Genomic DNA, 21,873 nt, shown 5'->3' with positions numbered 1-21,873 from the left:
CTCTGCGCTGCTTTTTATAACTCTCCTTCCTAGAGCCACACTCTACATATGTCCCATTTTATCAGGTCCGATCGACTTATGTTGTGCTCAGTACTGCATTTTACACCAACCAAACACATCACCATGGAGAATGTTTTGTGTTTCCTTAAAAATGAAATGGTCATTGGGGGAAGTTTCCTGGTTTTCTGTGCAAGCAGTGACTTTGCCACTTTTTACAAATGAGCAGCTTCTTTTGTTCCACAAGACATTGGGGCTCTCAGCCATCAGCAGGGTGTGAAATTATTAGGTATAAGAATGGAATTTACAGTACAGAACCAAATCATATATAGAGTTGTCAAATGAGGTTGTGATGATGGTGAGTCTGCAAACTTGGAAAAATTATTTGCAAGGAGACTAGCTGTCCACTTTTTTGGTAATAAAATTATATAGAGAAGGGGGGCATTCTATTAAGGACCTTTAAATGCCAATAGTTTATTCAATGTACTATCTCTCATATACAGTACATTGTCCTAGACCTTTGGTAGATGTTACCAAAAAGACAAAAACCAAATATCTTGAATTGAAAGAGCTAAGAGCTTACTACTGAAAAAGAACATTAATTTTTCTAAACATTGATTTTAGGTTCAGGGATACATGTGCAGGTTTCTTGTATAGGTAAATTGCATGTCATGGGGGTTTGGTGTACAGATTATTTCGCCACCCAGGCAATAAGCATAGTACCCTGTAAGGCAGTTCTTTGATTCTCGTCCTCCTCTTTCCCTCTACCCTCAAGTAGGCCCCAGTGTCTGTTGTTCCCTTCTTTGTGTCCATATATATTCAATGCTTAGCTCCCACTTGTAAGTGAGAACATGCAGCATTTGTACTGCATGTTCAATTGAACAGTACTGTACTATTCTGTACTATTCACTGAACAATATTTTTCTGTTCCTGTGTTAGTTCACTCAGGATAATGCCCTCCAGTTCCAACCATGTTGCTGCAAAGGACATGATCTCATTCTTTTTAATGTCTGTGTAGTATTCCATGGTGTATAGTGCCAGTTTTTTGTTTTTGTTTTTTGAGACAGTCTCACTCTGTCACCCAGGCTGGAGTGGAGTGGCACTATCTCGGCTCACTGCAATCTCCGCTTCCTGGGTTCAAGCAATTCTCCTGAGTAGTTGGGACTACAGGCACGTACCACCATGCCCGGCTAATTTTTTATACTTTTTAGTAGAGATGGGGTTTCACCATATTGGCCAGGCTGGTCTTGAACTCCTGACCTCGTAATCTGCCCACTTCGGCCTTCCAAAGTGCTGGGATTACGGGTATGACCCACGGCACCCAGCCACCACATTTTCTTTATCTAGTCTACCACTGATGGACATTTAGGTTGATTCTGTGTCTTTGCTATTGTGAATAGTGCTGCAATGAGCATACATACACGTGCATGTGTCTTTATGGTAGAATGATTTATATTCCTTTGGGTATATATCCAATAATGGGATTGCTGGTTCGAATGGTAATTCTGCTTTGAGTTGTTTGAGAAATTGCCAAACTGCTTCCCACAATGGCTGAACTAATTTACATTCCCTCTAGCAGTGTATAAGCGTTCCCTTTTCTCTGTGACCTCACCAGCATCTATTATTTTTTGACTTTTTAATAATAGCCATTCTGACTGGTGTGAGATGGTATCTCATTGTGGTTTTCATTTGCATTTCTTTAATGATTAGAGATGTTGAGCATTAAAAAAAAGAACTGATTTCAAAATACAGATAGCCATTATTTTATCAAACATTTACTCTGTGTCAGGTACTGTGGCAAGTATTTTTAATATATTTTATATCTAGGGTTGGCAAACTACAGCCAAAGGGCCAAATCCAGTCCACCACCTATTTTTGTAAATAAAATTTTATTGAGACACAGCCATGTCCAATTGTTTGCATATTACCTATGGTTGCTTTTGAGCTATAATGATAGAGTTGAGTAGTTGCAACAGAGGCAATGTGGTCTGCAACATTTAAGATAATATCTGGCCCTTTACAGAAAATATTTGCTGACCACTACATTACTCATTCACACAAGAATATTCAGAGATAAACATGGAGTTTCCCATTTTAAAATTAAGGTAACTGAGGGTTATAGGTTACATAACTTAGTAAGTGGCAAAACTTGGGTTTGATTCTAGATATAATTCCAGAAATCCATGTTTTTATGCTATACTCATGAACAGAAGTAACCAAAATATAAGGCAGGAAAAAATAAGAGCCTTACAGAGAAACTGCTATTAGAGTTCAGAAAAGGGGGAGATTATTTTGAGCCTAGAGTGATAACACTTCTGGAGAAGATATTTGAATATAACAAAAAAAATGGATCTCAGGAATTGTCTGTCCCAGGCCCAAGTCCAAGAAAAGTTAAGAGATCAAGGTCACATGTTTACTTAGAAGCAAAGCTGACATTGGAACCAGGTTTCCACTTATCCAGCTAAAAGTATGTTGTTAATGACTATGCTGAGCTATTGAATTTGTGTGTGTGTGTGCGCGCGCGCGCGTGTGTGTGTTTGAATGTTACAGAATGACAGAATTATTGAAATGAGATTTCATATATTATGCTTAATGGCAATTGAAATGAATAGCCTGTACTTCCTTTATTGAAGCAATCAGGAACACATTTGTGCAGGTGATTACACAATACCATTAACCGTGTACCATCCTACCAAATACATTTTTGTTATGGAGAATCACATTTATGAGACCAAGGGGAGGTCTGATACTCTCCACCAACTTTAAAATTCAAATGATAAACAAGAAACCACAAAAGTCAAATATTCATATACATCCTACCCTGCAGAATCAGGCAGCTCTATGTTAGCAGAGAAATGGAGATGCGAACATGTGCAGCCAGTGGAGGCTTACCTGATACTGTAGAGCACTTTGCCATTTTTCGAAATCCGTAGCAATTTGTTGTCAGTGGTGACATCGTGGAAGTTGGCACCCTTCTCATTAGCAAAGAACAAATCTGGTTTCCAAATGGAGTCTAGCATAGATGGGTCCAAGTCCAGGGAGTCATCTGGGTACTCACTGTACGCCAGCCGTGAATCATTCCACTGTTGTCTCAGAAAGATATTCACTCGGTAGTCCTACAGAAATGCCATGGACAAGTGTGACTGATTACCCTGGCATAAGAGTTCTATTTGCATTTCCCTCTCACTCTTCTCCCTAATTTGATACAGCTTTGGTGTCCAAGTAAACCAAACTGTGTATACCTTGGTCAAAATAAACCATTTAGTTCCATTAGGAGAGGGGACAGAAGGTAGAAAGAAAAAGGAAGATTCAACCAAACCAGAACACCAATAAAACAGGTTGACTTGGTTGAATTTTTTAGTGTTTGAATTATTCATTTTGGGATGAGATAATACTAACTCAAGCTGATTTTGCTACAGAAAAAGGTAAACAATGAACACAGAAATCAGTCTGTGATGGCAGATTGTCAAATAAAACTGATTTATTTTCCAAATCAGAAATCACATGATCTCTGGTCCCTTTCTGCTCAGATGCTGTGGGCAGAAGGAAACCCACTGTGTAATTTGAGTAGTGAAAATCTTATAAAACTATGATATGATGGAGCAATATTTTTAAAATTTATCAACATAAACATTAAGATCTTTCATGTTGACAAAATATTTTCCTTGCAGCTACTTACTTTTGAAATTCTTATTTTATCATTTTCTCTGAATGTGTTGTATCTACACTAGCCAACTTGATGCTTCATCCGAACAGAGATGTTTCATGTTCTCAATCGGAACACTGTGGGAGCCTTAGGTAAACCCCTGGCATTCCCATTTGGTCTGGGAATTTTCTTCTGTGCTAATGAATAGCTTGGGGGCAGTGACTGCTCTCCTGGGGACTTCTACTCAAAGACCTTATGTTCATTGAAAGTACTACGTCACTTGATAATCTGGACTCCGATTGAGGCTTCAACAGTATTCCCTAACCAAGCCAGTCTGTGGTTTCAGAGCTAGTAGTTATCCACTATTGCTACTTGTGACCACAAGTGTGATATATACTAATTCATTCTTACTCTCTTTCTTTACATTTTTTACCCTTACTTGCTCCATCTCTACATATTTGGCACCTGGATTTTTGGTCATTGTTTACATTACTCTAATGGTGACTAACTTGTCCCGGTTTGCCTGAGAACTTCCCAATTTTGGCCCCAAAACTCTCACACCCAGGGAACTTCCTCAGTGTAGGCAAATTGGGATAGTTGGTCACTCCACTGGGAGTCACTCTACTCTGGAGACAATTTCAGGATGGCAAGTTTGGGCGAATTCCCCCAGGATCAAAAGGGAAAAAAATAATTAAGTTGTAAAGATCAGGGTGTATGGAAAAAAGCTTCAATACAGTTTTTGGTTTTTTACCTATTTACTAAACTATACAAATTCCCATGACTTTTTTTCAAATACATTCATTCTGATGATCAAGTTCATAGAGCATTTTGGAGGCAGCAGCTCTTGGGAAGAGTGCCCAAAGTAGGCCTAATCTCAAGTCTGTGTGAGCTTTAATATGAGAAGTTAACCTTGAGTTTGAAGTTATAGGGGGCAGTTACTTTATGATAAATTGAAGCTTTACCATTGCACTGCTAATTTAGAGACCAAGGTCACCTTATATATTTGTTTAAAAAAATGTCAGACCTGAGCCAGGTGCTGTGGCTCACGCCTGTAATCCCAGCACTTTGGGAGACTGAAGTGGGTGCATCACCTGAGGTCAGGAGTTCGAGACCAGACTGGCCAAAATGGTGAAACACCGTCTCCACTAAAAATACAAAAATTAGCCAAGTGTGGTGGTGCATGCCTGTGGACCCAGCTACTCGGGAGGCTGAAGTGGGAGAATCGCTTGAATCCGGGAGGCGCAGGTTGCAGTGAGCGGAGATTGCACCACTGCACTCCAGCCTGGGCAACAGAGGGAGACTCCATTTCAAAAAAAAAAAAAAAAAAAAAAGTCAGACTTGTAATAGATTCTTGATTCTTCCTTAAGAAGTCAGAAATAAGAAATGTAGCAACCTGCTATCCCTGATAAGTTAGCATCTTCTTATAACTTGTTTATGCAGCTATAGAATGAAAGGGGACTCATAGTCTTATTTCAGAAGTTATAGCACGACATGCATTCTAATAAGGGGCTGTCTGTCTCCTTAATCTGAGTTCTTCAGGAGTGTGATTTCAGATTGGAGATAAAACAACTCTTCATTCTGCAGAAGAAACCAGCAAAGCATGTGAAATGTTTGTTTTGGGGAAGGATTTGAGGGACCTAGAATTATATTCTGGAGATGTTCTCTGAGCAGACACATTTTGTACACTTTCAGTTCACCGTCCTATCTGTTAAATGAGGAGCAGAGTAGGATCTACTGCTGTGTCATGGGTAGTGTTCCAGCATCCATATGTCCAAATCACACACTATCTACCTACATCCTTCCAGGCAGTCATTTGGAAGCTGGGAAGAGAGCATCTTTTCTCTATTTTCTGATGGCCCAAACTTGGGGGAAAGCTATATACAGACGGTAGTATGAAAGCACCCTTGACCCTTACTGACATTACTAAAATTCTCAAACTCTGCGTTTATATAAGGAAACAGGGGTTGCAAATATACTCCCCATCCTGTAAATTCACTTGCCATCAGAAACTAAAGAAAAGAGAAAAATAAAAGAAAATGGTAAACTCGCATTTCAAAAACAGAATATAACCTATCTTATCATTTTCTCCTTATTAGTCATCTAAGTCTTTGGGACACACAAAATTTGTTCCACTGAATACTCTTAATGCTAGGGCAACTAGCAATGACCACTGACAGATTTTTGTGTCTCTTAATGAACAAAAATGCATTTTTGAATAATATATCCATAAAAATAATGATACATAAAAATATTCCTTAGAGTAACACAAATGTGTTGTCCTGTGAGTACATATCTCTGACACTAACATATCAGAGTGATCATTGGTATTAGGTCTGTAAGCAGGCCTATACTTTGTGGGCAGGCAATACCTACAATAAATTAGTGGGACTTCATTAACCATAGGAAGGGCAGACTGGATAGCAACAGAGAAAGCCATGTTGAGTTCTTTAAATACATAATCATTGCCTTTTATTTGGAAACAAATACCCCAAACTAAAACTTTTAATAATGCTCTTTGGATAGTGGGGTGAGAGTGAAGTGTAAGGGAAGAGAGGAAAGTCAACAGATTTAGAAACTCAAAATTCTGAGGCATTCTTGGACATAGTTTATTCTGGAAAATGTAGAGAAATCAAAACTATTACCCCAGAAAATAGCACCAATCAATGTCCTCAATGACCTCATCACTGTGCATAAAGGTAAGGATTCTGACTACAACTAAAGACAGTTCAGGGAAGAATCTGTTTCTGTTTAATTTTTTTGACCAATTTTTCTGAGTCAAATTTTGTGAAACTATCAGTAAATTTATGGATGGTGAAATCGTAGGGGTATGGTAAAGAAAACTTGGGCTGTGATGACACTTTGGGTGTGCAATGGACTGAATGTTTGTATCCTCTCAAAATTCATACGTTGAAATTCTAACCTCCAATGTGATCGTATTAGAGGGTAGAAGCGGGGCCTTTGGGTGGTGATGAGGTTGTGAGGGTAGAGCAGTATGAAAGGGATTACTGCCCTTATATAAGGGACTCCAGATAATTTTCTTTCTACCATGTGAGAATACCAGAGGAATTCAGCAGTCTGTAACCCAAATAGAGTTCTCATCAGAACCTGACCATGCTAGTACCCTGATCTCACACTTCTAGCCTCCAGAACTGTTAGAAATAAATTTCTGTTGTTTATAAGCCAACCAATCTATACTTTGTTATCACAGCCTGAGCTAATTAAGACTGGTTTACCGGGTGGAGTCCCAGGCAGGGCCTCAATTATCTTGGAAGATAAGGCCCTTTCTTGTTGGAGCAATTCTCACATTCTTATTATGCATCCACTTAAATACTGATGCCCTAAATCTGGGGCTGGCAACCTATGGCCTGTGGCCCAAATTTGGCTTCAGCCTGTTTTTGTAAATAAAGCTTTATTGGTACACAACCACACCTATTTGCTAACTTGGGCCTTGGCCTGTTTTTGTAAGTAAAGCTTTATTGGTGCACCACCACAACTATTTGCTTACTATTGTTTATGGCTGCTTTCATGCCAAAAGGGCAGAATCACATAGTTGTGACAGAGACTATCTGGCTCTTAAAGTCTTAAGTATACTGTCTGGCCTTTTACAGAAAAAATTTGCCATTCCCTACCCTAGGTGGCCTGAGGATTTCTTCTTTGACAAGCATGATAGAGTTCCAAAAAATATTTTCTGTAGTTTTTCACCAAAGCCAAAATTGAATAAAACAAAATATATTTTTAAAGCAAATGAAGTTTGTCATTATATCAAAGCTAAGAAGTAAAACAAAAGAAGCACAATATACATCAGTCTTCTAACCATGCAATTCAATCCGTATTATACAGCAGAATAGACAGGCTGTGTATGTTACCCTTGAGCAACAGTTTCCAAATTTTCTGATAAGAAGCATGACAAAGGTCACTAAATAAGTGACCAGGAAGTACCTGAGCATCTCATTTATTAAACTTTCAGTAGCTGTTCAATATAGGAGAAAACAAGGATATCCATAGCTTCCATTTTAATCTCTTTAAATGTTTAGCTTTTTTTGCAGTAATGAACATCGAAAAGGTACACATTTACATTTTTGATTGAGAATACGATGCAATGAGGAGATTTAATCAAAGCAACATGGGAGTCTAATTAATGCAATCAGCATTAGGTCGTGCAAATATTTTCATTGAATGCCATCGTGTAAAGCTGGTGACAGTGATTTGGGCTACTGGAAGCTTTGCCCCCTCTCTTATTACGATAAAGCCAAGAGGGGAGAGACAGAAACTGAATGTCAACCCGGGAATTAATACACTCTTTCTATGTTTAGCTTTTCTTATGAGTCATTTAATAACCCTATCAAAACTATCCTATTTAGGTAAATTTTTAAATTCACTACATCCTGTCAAAGTCTCACAAGTCTCATTTCTGGGTAATAATGTTTCAGAATAATATCAAAATGGGTAGTGGAGTTGAATTATGTCTCATTTTGCCAGTGGGAAAAAAGTGGTAAAGGTAAATTAATTCTTCCTAACATGAAGGACACCACAAAGTACAGTAATTTATTAAACATGATGTTAGTTGCCAAAAAGAGAAAATTCATATAAACAAGGAAACTTTTTAAAATTTCTCAATGGCATTCTGCTTATTATTTTTAGGACATCAGGCACCATAATACTTAGTCAAACTCAATTACACTTGATTTTGGTTTTATCAAATGAATGGTTGTAAACTTTACATAGTCATGCAAATTAGACCCAGCCAATTGATTTAGGACTTGAAGTAAATAATATGGGGACCAAGAAAATATCTCACCCAAATGCAACCTCCATGCTGTAGCCTAGAACTCTTAATGATCCAATAGGCTATGTCACAGGTAACATGACCATGATATTTATGAAGAGTGTTTAGAAGTCCGGGTGTAGTAGTTAATGCCTGTAATGCTGGTGCTTTGGGAGGCTGAGGCAGGAGGATTGCTCGAGGCCAGGAATTTGAGACCAGCCTGGGCAATATAGTGAGATCTCATTGCCACATTTTTTTTTTTTTTTTAATTAACCAGATGTGGTGATGCACACCTGTAGTCCTAGCTACTTGGGAGGCTGAGGCAGGAGTATCGTTTGAGCCCAGGAGTTTGAAGTTTCAGTGTGCCATGATCTGCACTCCAACCTTGGCAGAAGAGTGAGATCCTGTGGTGGCTCACTCCTGTAATTCCAGCACTTTGGGAGGCCGAGGCGGGCAAATCACCTGAGGTCAAGAGTTCAAGACCAGACTGGCCAAGATAGTAAAACCCTGTCTCTACCAAAATACAAAAGTTAGCCGGGCATGGTGGTGTGCGCCTGTAATCCCAGCTACTTGGGAGGCTGAGGTGGAAGAATCGCTTGAACCCGGGAGGTGGAGGTTGCAGTGAGCCGAGATCGTGCCACTGCACTCTAGCCTGGGTGACAGAGAGACTCCATCTCAAAAAAAAAAAAAAAAAAATTTAAAGGCACTGTAGATTTTATAGTATCTGAAATCTTTTTCACATATATGAAACATGTTTACTCATACTCTATAATGAGCTTCTAATTAGCTTTAAGTTTACAGTTTTTTTTGTTTGTTTTTTGTTTTTGGAAAAGGCATGCATATGGTATAATTGTCATGGACTTGGAACTACTTTCTCTTGCCAACAAAATTGTGTGTGTGTGTGTGTGTGTGTGTGTGTGTGTGTGTTTATTTTTCTAAGTTCAGCCCTTTGGAATACATCTTAAATGTGGCATCGAAGGGAGGCTCAACTATCTTAAAAATTCCATTTCATGTAAAAAACTGGTGATACTATTACATCTCTCAAACTTTGAAATTTGTACTTCTGAAGCATTGGAGATGCACCTATTTAAATATCCATAACTATGCATCATGTTTATTGTGGATAATTCTACAGAAAACCATTAAAACATCAAATGTTTTAAAAATTTCTCTGGCATGATGGATATAAGATTATTGAATATTGAGTAATGAACACTTGTCAAATGACTTTACAAAATAAAGTAGTATAAAGTATTGCTTTTCAGAGGCAAGCAAAGTTGGAAATTGGCACTCAGTAAATGTCTCACAAATATGCCACAGTGCACTTCAATCCCACGTCCCATTCCTTCACACGATGGCTTCAATGCTCAGCCCCACTCACCATTGTAGTTTCTGCTATTGACCCAAAGCTGTTGATAAATATGTTGCAGGTAACATTTACAGGAGGCCCTGCAAGTTGAACAATAGAAAATTTGACAGTTTGTGTTCACGGCATAATTGAGTCATGTCTTTCTCTTGCCAGTGGCATTGTAGAACTTACCATGGTCGTTTCTGTGACTGATCCAAAACTGTTGATAAAAATATTGCAAGTAACGTTTACTGGAGGACCTGCAGAATGCAATGAGAATATTGCAATAGACGTTGAAGCAAAAATACACCTCCATTAACATCTGTGCAATTGGCTAGAGATTTGAATAAAATTAAAATCATGGTGAGATTGAAAAAAAGACTTTTACCCAGAGGTGCATAATGAAAACATTCCCACTTGTATTTTGGATAATGGCTGTTAAGCAATGGCAGCTTACCCTGAAGCGTTTTGGATTTGGAAAATATAAGCTGAAAACTAGTGAACTGAATTCACTATCATAAGTTTCTATTAAAATAGCCTTTTGGGTGGTGGCTTTTTTATTTTTGACCTTAGGATCATCAACATTGTAGACATCAACAGCGGTTGCCTCATAGTGATGAAATAGCCTGGTCATGAGGTCAAAATGGAGCTGCATTTTGAGTTATGGATGAGTCAGAAACATCCACCTCCTTTTGTATGACATTCTTTAAATCAGCAAGTTACTTTGATTTTCTTGACACCTCTGAATTTACGCCACTCCTTCTTTATATTCTCTGACCACCAATGAAAAATGATGTACAGAAATATAACAAATAAAATTAACTTATTTTAAGACATAAACACAAACAGAAATGTCAATTTATGTCCATATTGTTACCTTAGTAAATATGGTGTAAAGCAAGGATTATTGCATCCTAGATGTGCTTTGAACAAAATAAGAGTCCATTTTTATCTCCAGAGATCCAGTGACTAGCCTGACTGCAGCTCTCTTTTTCTCTTACCTTTTGTCAGTAAGTAAATCACTGTCTAATGATTCCCTGCTTAACATTTTGCTGGGGAAGATGTTTATTGCCTTTGTGGAAATTTCCCCTAATGCTTTCTGAGCTAATATTGCCATGAACTATCTATTTATTTGCTGCCTTCTCCTGTAGAAATGTGTCTCTCTTTATGTGACAAAGGATCAGCAGCCCAGTGCAAGAAACACCCTAGTTGGCTCAGTACCCAACAAATCTGTAGGATCTGAAAGAAGAGGAATTTGGCTTGAGGCCTCCCTCAAAGGCTGGTAGTGAAAATACAAGTTATGGCTGCACTTAAACGCTGCATTTTAAAACTCCTTCAGAAGTCCATGTCGGGTTCTAGAAATGAGGAAATTTGGTGTACAATGGCTAATTTAACTCCCCAGGCAAAATTTTTTGGTAAAAGAAGGAGCAAGGTGTTTTGGTAAAAGAGATGTGTTGTTATTCTTTGAAACATCACTAGTTTTTCTGTTTTTAATGAAACAGTAATTGTGATTTCTTTTATATGTGTGTTTGCTCATATCTGTGTAATCTTCTGCAGTGGGGATATGAAAAGATAGGTACTGAGTTCTATGACCCTTGAAAAACACCTTATAACCCTCAGATCTCTCTTTTCCTAATGAAAGTACAAGTGTGTTCTTATGCATACTTTTGTATAACAGGATTTATACTTAAAATAGTTTGGATACTTATTACTAATGAATTTTGATAGACGCAAACCAGGACTATCAGTGTGTTTTTCTCTTCTTTCGCCTCTTTAACTCATTCATTTGAGAGGGCCCCTTATAGCCCTCCTTAAGTCTACCTTTTGAAATGTAATTGTGATTTTTAAAAAAAATATTTGCAGGCACAGAATCACAGGCACCATCATATTACCAAAACAGTTTTCAGTAGACATCTTTGAAATGCTCCAAGTATTTTTAATTTGTCCCTGCCCCTCTTATGTCAGCATCTGCCATGATGAATTCTTCTCCATGGTCACCTTCTACTCTGCTTGATTTTTTCTTTTTTGATTGCTCAAAATAAAACAAAGCAAAATAGATACTTTCTCCTCTTTCTTGGCTATAAAATTCCATTTTGTAACAAACATTTTTTTCTGCTAATAAGAAATAAATGAGACAAGGCAGAGGCAAGTCACAAGAAATTATATATGGTTGCTTTTCCCCTTTCTCTCCACAATGAAATATTTCCTTTGAGATCTTCCAGTTCAAGGTGGAAAACTTTCCTAAATTCTTATATGCAAGATAGACCAAAAACATGAATGATGGGAAGAATAAACAGGAAAAAGAGAAATGTCATTTAAAAGCAGAAATTTGAAAATTTAAACATTGGTTGTCTTGTACACTTTCTGCTTGTCTAGCCTACCTAACTGGCTTGGAAGCATTTAGAAAGCTGGGTCATACCATTATATATTTGTTTTTATCTTTCCTGGTAAGTGGCTTTATGAGTATGTTGCTGGAAGTCAAAGTAATTTTTAAGTTACCATATATTGCTGCACTGTGCTAAGTGCATTTAAAAAAATTATCTAGTATAATCCTCACAAAAGAAGAATCTGTTTATTGCTCTAGTAAATGTTTACAGATGAGGAAACATGGTGTTAGAGAGGTTAAATTGCTTGAAGTCACATCACAGTAATTAGAAAAGCTGAGACTCAGTGTCTCATCATTCTGATTCCAAAAACCTAAACTTTCAACCATTTTGTTGCACTTCCCTCATTTCATAATATCCTGTTGCCCTCCTGATCTGCTAACCATGGTATTTTACATTGGTTTGTGCCTTTCTTAATCCTTTACATCTGACTTTTCAATTTTGGGCATTTTGTTTCAAGGTTCATTTTCATTTCTATATAAAACCTTAGAAAGAAAAAATGTTTTTTGATGAGGGATTAGCACATGCATATACTAAGAATTGACATATATTTGAACCTTGCTGTGTGCCAGTGAATGCCTTATTTCATTCTTCAATAATTATCATTACCTTCATTTCTCAGATGAGAAAAATTGAGGCATAAAGATCATTAATTTTCCCAAGGTCACAGAGTTTATATGAGGCAGAAATTGCCTAACTTTAAGGACATTTTTCTTAACTACAGGGGTAAAATGCCTGAGGCCAATACAATTATCCTAGTGATATAAGCTACCTAAATATGGAAGTTGACCTGCAAGTTCTTTGGGTTGAATTGTAGAGAACTGTTTCCCCCCCCCCCCCCCCACTTTTAGGAGTTATCCTAGTATGTGTCAGCACAACCTTTCATCTGCATTTAGCACAATAGTCTGCTTAGGTGTTCTGATTGACAGGGACATGTTCTTAGATGTGATCACCAGTGAATGAACGTGTTCTATAAACTATAGAAGGAAACATTTTACACTAGTTAACCCCATCTAATTGATTTATCAGCAAAGTGATATTCAAAAATGAGTTGAATGAGAATCTGACTGGTAAAAAGAATTATGTAGATATCTAGTTTTTCATGGCACTATCATTCCTATCCTTCATTCCTTCCTTGTCTCCTATCTCCCTTCTTCCCTTCTTCCTGACCCCCTTCCCTTTCTCTCTTGCTCTCATTTTTTCCTTTATTTTTTATTTTATTCTTATGAGAAAGAGTGATCTGGCCATAATTCAAGTATGCAATCCAAATATAAATGGAAGTAAAATATAGATCTGGCATACTTTACAAGTATTTGAAAAAATAATTCCACCTCACCTGCCCCCTGCACAAAATATGACAATCCCCATCCCATATTGATCTTCTTTGTTGCTATATATCACTTTCTCAGAGTATCTTCTTCGGAATAAGGCATTTATCTTAGAAAGCCATGTAAAATTATAACTATGCTATGTTGGAGGCATAATAAATTGTTATTGTCCATTAACATCTTTGCTTTCAGATCAGTTGATCAAATTGGCTATGGTAGGGAACAGGATCATGAAGAATAGTGCTATTCTTCATATATAGCACTATTATATCCCCTGCTACTCAAACTGTGGGCTGAGGACCAGCAGCGTCAGCATCACCTAGGAGCTTGTTGGAAATGCCAAGTCCTCAGGCCCCATCTGAGGCCTGCTGAAGCAGTCTGCACTTTAACAAGGGGGACTTGTAGCTGCAGACCATCTTTCTCCCTTTCAACATTATGATCACTTGTATTTTGTTTCTATCTTTCATAAATGTCCTTTGAAATATAGTCCATTTGTAAAACTTCTAAGGTCAAACAAGTTTGGAAAGCACTGTTGAATAGTTATGTAGTTTCTTTAATGTAGATTTTCCCAAAGCATTTTATTGTTTTTAAATCGTGGTGTTTTATATAGATATGTGTGTGTATTATATATTATAACACATATGTTATTTGTTTTATATAAATATATATTTGAACTATATTCAGTGGCATTAATTGCATTCACAATATTGTGCAACCATTACCAGTCTGTTTCCAAAACTTTTCAGTCACACCAAATAACAACTCTGTAACCATTAAGAAATAACTTTTCCTTTCCCCTCCCTGCCACTTCTGGTAACCTCTAATCTACTTTCTTTCCCTATGAATTTGTCTATGTAGGATATTTAATGTAAGTGGAATTGTATAATATAATATTTGTCCTTTGTGACTCATTTCTTTTACAACATAATGTTTTCAAGGTTCATCCATGTTGTAGCATGTATCAGAATTTCATTCCTTTTCATGGTGAAAAAATATTCTATTGTATGTATATATGAAACATTATTCATCTGTTGATGAACACTTTAGATTGTTCTCATCTTTTTGGCCATTATGAATAATGCTGCAGTGAATATTTACATAAAAGTAGGTTTGAGTCCCTGCTTTTAATTCTTTTGGATATATACTAAGAAGTGGAATTGCTGGGTCATACGATAATTTCATGTTTAGCATTTTGAAGAACTGCCAAACTGTTTACCACAGCATCTGCACCATTTTGTCACAAGCAATGTATGAGAGTTCCAATTTCTCCACATCTGTGTCAACACTTACTTTCCATTTTTAAAATTATTGCCGTCTTAGGATGTGTGAAATAGTATATCATTGTGGTTTTGATTTGCATTCCCCTAATGAGTAATGACATTGAGCATCTCTTCATGTACTTATTGGCTATTTATATATTTTTTGGATAAATATCGATTTAAGCCTTTTACCCATTTTTGAATTGGGTATTTTGTCATTTTATTGGATTGTAGTTCTTTACATATTCTGGATATTAAACCCTCCTCAGACGTGATTTACAAATATTTTCTTTACTGTTTTTTCACTTTCTTCATAATGTCCTTATGCATATAAGTTTTTAGGGTTTTTTGTTTGTTTGTTTGAGATGGAATCTTACTCTTTCACCCAGGCTGGAGTGCAGTGGCATGGTCTCAGCTCACTGCAACCTCTGCCTCCCAGGTTCAAATGATTCTCCTGCCTCAGCCTCCCGAATAGCTGGTATTACAGGCACCCGCCACCATGCCCAGCTATTTTTTGTATTTTTAGTAGGGACGGGGTTTTACCATGTTGGTCAGGCTGGTCTCAAACTCCTGACCTCAAGGGATCTGCCTGCCTCGGCCTCCCAAAGTGCTGGGATTTATAGGCATGAGCCACCACACTTGGCCTTTAGTTTTGGTAAAGTTTAATTTATCTATTTTTTCTTTCGTTTCTCATACTTTTGTTTCATATCCAAGGACCAATTGCCAAATCCAAGGTAATGAAGATTTAACCCTATATTTTAAAAAATAGCTTTTTGGTTTTAACTTTTTTTTTTTTTGAGACGGAGTCTCGCTCTGTCGCCCAGGCTGGAGTTCAGTGGCCGGATCTCAGCTCACTGCAAGCTCCGCCTCCCGGGTTCACGCCATTCTCCTGCCTCAGCCTCCCGAGTAGCTGGGACTATAGGCGCCCGCCACCCCGCCCGGCTAGTTTTTTGTATTTTTTAGTAGAGACGGGGTTTCACCGTGTTAGCCAGGATGGTCTCGATCTCCTGACCTCGTGATCCGCCCGTCTCGGCCTCCCAAAGTGCTGGGATTACAGGCGTGAGCCACCGCGCCCAGCCTGGTTTTAACTCTTACATTTAGGTAATTGATTCATTTTGAGATAATTTTTGTATATGGTATAAGAGAGGTCCAACTTCATTGTTTTGCATGTGGAAATTCAGTTGTCCCAGCACTCTTTTTTTTTTTTTTTTTTTTTTTGGAGACACAGTCTTGCTCTATTGGCCAGGCTGGAGTGCAGTGGCATGATCTTGGCTCACTGCAATCTCTGCCTCCCAGGCTCAAGCAATTCTCTTCCCTAAGCCCCCAGAGTAGCTGGGATTACAGGCATGTGCCACCACGCCCAGCTAATTTTTGTATTTTTAGTAGAGACAGGGTTTCACCATGTTGGCCAGGTTGGTCTTGAACTCCTGACCTCAGGTAATCTGCCAGACTTGGCCTCCCAAAGTGCTGGGATTACAGGCGTGAGCCACCATGCCCAGCCAAGTCCCAGCACTATTTCTTGAGGAGACTTGTCTTTCCTCATTAAATGGACTTGCCAACCCTGTCAAAATCAATTGGCCATAGGTGTATGGGTTTATTTCTGAACTATCGATTTTATTCTATTGGTCAATATATTTATCCTTATGCCAGTATGACACTGTTTTGATAATGTGGTTTTGTATTAAGCTGTGAAGTTAGGAATTGTGAGTCCTTCCACTTTGTTCTTCTTTTTCAAGGTTATTTTGACTATTCAAGGCCCCTTGCAATTTAATATGAAGTTGAGGATTGAGTTTTCCACTTCTGCCAAAAAAGGCTCTTGGAATTTTGATAGGGATTGCATTGAATCTGTAGATAACTTTGGGTAGTATTGACACCTTAAAAATATTGTCTTCCTACTCATGACTTAATAAGGGGTGTCTTTCCATTTATTTAGGTCTTGAGTTTTTCAGCAATGTTTTATAGTTTTCAGTGTACAAAACTTTCACCTCTTTGGTTAACTTATTTTTAGGTATTTTATTCTTTTACATACTGTTATAAATGGAAGTGCTTTTTTTCTAACTTTCTTGTCAAATTGTTTATTGCAGGTGTACAGAAACAACTGATTTTTGTGTGTTCATTTTGTATGCTACAATTTTGCTGAATTGATTAGCTCTAGCAATTTTCTTTTGGATTCTTTGGGGTTTTCTATACGTAGGACTGTGTCATTTGTGAGTAAAGATATACTTCCTCCTTTCAAGTTTGGATGCCTTTCATTTATTTTTCTTGTCTAATTGCTCTGGACAAAACTTCCAATACAATGCCAAATAGCAGTGGTGAGGACAGGTATTGTCCTATTTCTGATCTTAGAGGGAAAAACTTTCAATCTTTCACTCTTAAGTATGCCTCCTGTAGATGGCCTATAGTTGGATCATGTTGTTAATTGTGAGTTTTAATAAATTCCCTTTATCATGTTGAAGTTTTCTTCTATTTCTAGTTTTCTAAGTGTTTTTGAAATCATTAAAGGATGTTGGAATTTTGCCAAATACCTTTTCTGCATCAATTGAGGTGATTGTGTGTTTTTCTCCTTCATTCCATTAATGTGGTATATTACTTTAATTTGTTTTCTTATATTGAACCACCTTTGTATTTCTGGAATAAATCTCAATTGGTCATGGTGTATAATCCTTTTACTGTGCTGTTGGATATGGTTTGCTAATATTTTGTCAAGGATTTTTAAATACACCTTCATAAGGGTGTTTTGAATGAAACTCTATCAATCTAGCTATTAAATACTGTCCTCCAGCAGCTAAGAAACTTGGACAAAAGAGCACCAGCAGAGGCAATCTACGTCTGTGCACTTTGGGGCTGCCCCACTGTCAGGGGTCAGATTGCCAGAACAGCTTTAATGACACAACCGCAACGTGAAAGTTTAATTTTTACTACTTATGTACCCTGGAGGGTACATAGCATGCCCAGAGACTGCACACATGTAGAGGTCAGGGTGCACAGGCAGAGAGAGAGAAGGGACCCATGGGCCAATGCTTTTATTCAGTCTAGGGTGTTATCTAAACAGGCTTCCCACAGGAGGGCTTTTAATTCGTGGTTTAAAAGTGAGCAGGAACTAGTTTCAAATGGCCATTTTGTAACCGAATGGTGATCACTTTAAGTTCGCAGGCAAATGTCTGAATGGTCTCTTTAAAGGATGTAGCAGGAAAGCAGGAGTCCTCCCTGCTAGGCAGGAGAGATGCCTCTAAGTTTCACCTCTGGCTAGCATTCAGGTAGGGAGAATATGAGAATATGTCAAGGGTGACTGAGCCCTCTTTCTGGCATGAGAGAGTTAAACTTACATGTAAAATGTATGTCAAGACAACATACAATCACAAGCACTCACTACAAAGGGATATTGGTCTGTGATTTTCTTTTCTTGTGGTGATTTTATCTGGCTTTGGTATTAGAGTAATGCTGGACTCATAGAATAAGTTAACAAGTGTTTCCTCTTTGACCACTTCTTGGAAGAGTTTGAAGATTCATGTTAATTTTTCTTTAAAATGTGTGCTAGAATTCACCAGTGAAGCCACCTGGTCTTGAACTTTTCTTTGTTGTGAGGTTTCTGATTGCTGATTTAATCCCTTTGCTTGTTATATGTTTGTTGAGATTTTTAATTTCATCTTCAATCAGTGTAGGTAAATTGTGTGTTTCTACTTATTTGTTCATTTCATCTAGGTTATCTCATTTAGTCATAGTCTTCTCTTAAAGTTCTTTATATTTCTATAAGGTCAATAGTAATGACTCCATTTTCATTTCTGATTTTGGTTGAGTCTTCTCTTTTTTTGTCAGTCTAGATAAATGTTTATCAATTTGGCTGATATTTGAAAGAATAAACTTTTGGTTTTGTTTATTCTGCAACTCTTTTTCTATTTTCTATTTTTCTCCATTCTAATCTTTATTATTTACTTTCTCTGATAACTTTGGGTTTAGTTTGCTCTTCTTATTCTAGTTCTTCAAGGCATAAAGTTATGTTGTTGATTTGAGATTGTTCTTCTTTTTAAGTGTAGGCATTTATATTATAAATTTTCCTCTAAGCACTGCCTTCACTCTATCCCATAAGTTTTTGGTATGTTGTGTTTTTGTTTTCATTCATCTCTTATGTCCCTTGTGATTTCTTCTTTGATTTATTGTTTGTTTAAGACAGTATTATTTCCAAATATTTATGAATTTTCCAGTTTTTCTTCTGTTATTGATTTTAGCTTCATTCCACTATAGTGGAAAAAGATACATTTTATTATTTCAATACTTTAAAACTTACTGAGGCTTGTTTAGTGTCCTGAAAACAATGATATTATATATTGATAAAATGGTCAACTCATTAAGAAGATATAATAATTCTAAACACGTATGCACCAAACAACAGAGCTCCAAAATATATAAAGCAGATATTGACAAAAGTGATGAGAGAAATAAACATTTCTACAATAGTTGGAGACTTCCAACTATTTTTAATAATAAATAGAACATCTTTAGAGATCTGTCTCATATATAATGTCATTCTTTGTCTCTTTTAACAATTTTTGACTTAAAATCTATTTTGTCTGACATTAGTATACCACCTCAACTTTCTTTTGGTTACTATTTTATGTAATATCTTTTTCAATTCTTTTGCTGTTAGCCTACTTGTGACTCTGAAACTAAAGTGAGTCTCTTGTAGATGGCATATAGTTGAATCATGGTCTGTTTTAGCCATTCTGCCAATACTTGTCTTTTGATTAGGGTGTTTAATCCATTTACATTTAAAGTAATTACTGATAAGGAAGGACTTCCATCATTTTATTTGTTTTCTGAATATCTTACAGCTTTTTATGTCCTACATTTCCTGTTATGACCTCTTTTATGTTTAGTTGATTTTTTTGTAGTGAACCACTTGGATTTTCTTTTCATTTCCTTTTTTGTTAACTTTTCACATATTTTCTTTGTGATTACCAGGGGAATTACATTTAACAACCTAAATTTATAACAACCTAGTCAGAAATGATACCAACTTAACTTCAATAACATACAATAGCTCCACTCTTACACAACACCATTCTCTCTCCTTTATGTTTTTGTTGTTGCAGATTATATCTTTTTATTGCATGCACAATAAAATCAACTAATAATTTTTTATGCATTTGTCTTTCCAAATCCTGTAGGAGATAAAAGTGCAGTTATAAACTCCAAATACAATAATAGTGTTTTTACATTTTCCCATACATTTACCTTTATGGGAGATCTTTATTTATTCATAAGACTTTTACTTACTGTTTAGCATCCTTTCATTTCAGCTTGAAGGACTCCCTTTATCATTTCTCGTAGGCCAAGTCTAGTGGTAATGAACTCCCTCAGCTTTTGCCGGTCTAGTAATGTCTTAATTTCTTCCTCATTTGTTAAGGACAGTTTTGCTGGATATAAACTTTCAGTTACAGTTTTTTTTTTTCTCTTTCAGCACTTTAAATATATCATCCCATTGTCTTCTGGCCCTTAAAGTTTCCACTGAGAAACCAGTTGATAGTCTTACTAGGGATCCCATGTATGTCATGAGTTGCTTTTCTCTTGCTGTTATTACAGTGTCCTCATTGCTTTTGGCTTTCAACAGTTTGATTATAATATGTATCATTGTGGATCTCTTTGTGTTTACCATACTTGGAATTTATTTTGCTTCTTGGATTTGTAGATTTATATATTTCATAAAATGTGGGAACCATTATTTCTCAAATTTTTTATTCATATATTCTTTCCACTCTTTATTCTTCTGGAACTTCCAGAATGTGTATATCGGTCTCTTTGATTGGTTCCCATTGGTATCTTAGGCTCTGTTTACTTTTATTTATTCTTTTTTCTTTCTGCTCCTCAGACTTGATAATTTCAATTTTCCTATCTTCATTAACTGATTCTTTCTTCTACCTGCTCAAACCTACTGTTAAACTACCCTAGTGAATTTTCTATTTGTTTTACCTTTCAGATACAGAATTTCTATTTTTTTTAAAATTAAAATTTAATATCTAAATTGTTTTTACAAAAGCAGAAATAGCTAAAAATTGAGTCTCAGGTTGAGAGGTGGAGGAGGGTTACTAATCTATATAGAATAATTTGTAATCTGATCAGCAGAGTGACTGTGCTGAATGAACTTTGAAAGATGGTTCCGCCTGATAAGAACTCATGTTTAAAATATATATATATATATATAAATTTTCATTTTTTCATTTCAAAGTAAAAAAAAAAAAAAAAAGAACTCATGTTGACACAAACCTTCTCTTTGTCCTAAAATCTTTTCTCAAAGGTATGTATAAGTGCACTAAAAAAGAATCACCAAGAGAAAGAAAAGTAAGAGCTAAGTTCCAGCCATGAGTTAGAGCACTGACCAGAGGCAGTCAAAGCAGCCCCCAGCCTCTATAAACTCAGTAGAGGATGCACCGTGTCCCGGCTTGGCTGTCCTCAAAAAAGCATGGGGGGCAGGACCTGGAGCAGGGCTCAGGAGGAGACAGCCCCTGTGGAGCTGGCATGGGAGAGAGCCCTATTTGTGTGAATGAGGAGCACTCCCTGCCCCTTGAGGAGTCACCACAGGCGAGTTGGTCCTCCACACAGGGGCCACCCCTTCTTTCAGGTTGCCATCCTCAGTTTATGATCCTGTCTCTGCCCTTTCCCCCAGGCCATTTTCCTCCAGACCTTCCACCTCCTGGGACAGAAAATGGAAGGGCTGGTTTCTTCCTCTTGCTCTTCATCATCTGAATCAGACTCATCGTTATAGAAATAAATCATGGCTTGCACTGGAAAACTGACCAGCACTTTTTCCCCAGAACACTGCAAATATTCTTGACATTTCAAAAAGGGAAAGTAAAGTCTTACAGGATGCTGAAGCCTGAAGACTCCCTTTAATCCAAAAGTATCTTGATCTCCCCCAGGTTTAAACTGGCTTCCAATTCTGGTCAGCTCAGCATCTGCAGGTGTCAGGATCATAGGTCTCCACGCTGTGAGGCTCCATGCTGGAGATGGTCCCCAGGACAGTGACAGACGTGCCCCCATGCCTCCCCAGCTCTGACCTATACTCCAGGTTGCCCCTGCACCCTGATCCACTAGGCCCAGTGCGCTCACCGAGATTGGGTGATTTTCATCCATCTATCTTAAATTTCTAAC

The 21,873-nt window shown here is 37.3% G+C and overlaps 1 protein-coding gene across 5 annotated transcripts in view; it reads right to left on the bottom strand.

Annotated features, from left to right (window-relative positions):
* The window catches only part of GLRA2 (glycine receptor alpha 2), a 218,872-nt gene that overhangs the window by 160,961 nt on the left and 36,038 nt on the right, over positions 1-21,873 (bottom strand). For 3 of the 5 annotated variants that reach the window (XM_025372316.1, XM_025372314.1, XM_025372317.1), the window contains 2 exons: positions 9,949-10,016; positions 2,890-3,113 (listed from right to left, as the gene is read on the bottom strand). In XM_025372316.1, coding sequence (XP_025228101.1) covers positions 2,890-3,113; positions 9,949-10,016 — 292 coding nt within the window. Of the gene's footprint in view, positions 1-2,889; positions 3,114-9,789; positions 9,858-9,948; positions 10,017-21,873 lie in introns of all 5 variants that reach the window. The other 2 variants (XM_025372318.1, XM_025372315.1) reach the window with 2 other exon arrangements.

The sequence above is a fragment of the Theropithecus gelada genome, chromosome X (assembly GCF_003255815.1).
Source record: "Theropithecus gelada isolate Dixy chromosome X, Tgel_1.0, whole genome shotgun sequence".
Taxonomy (NCBI): domain Eukaryota; kingdom Metazoa; phylum Chordata; class Mammalia; order Primates; family Cercopithecidae; genus Theropithecus; species Theropithecus gelada.
This window is presented reverse-complemented; position numbering and strand designations above follow the sequence as displayed.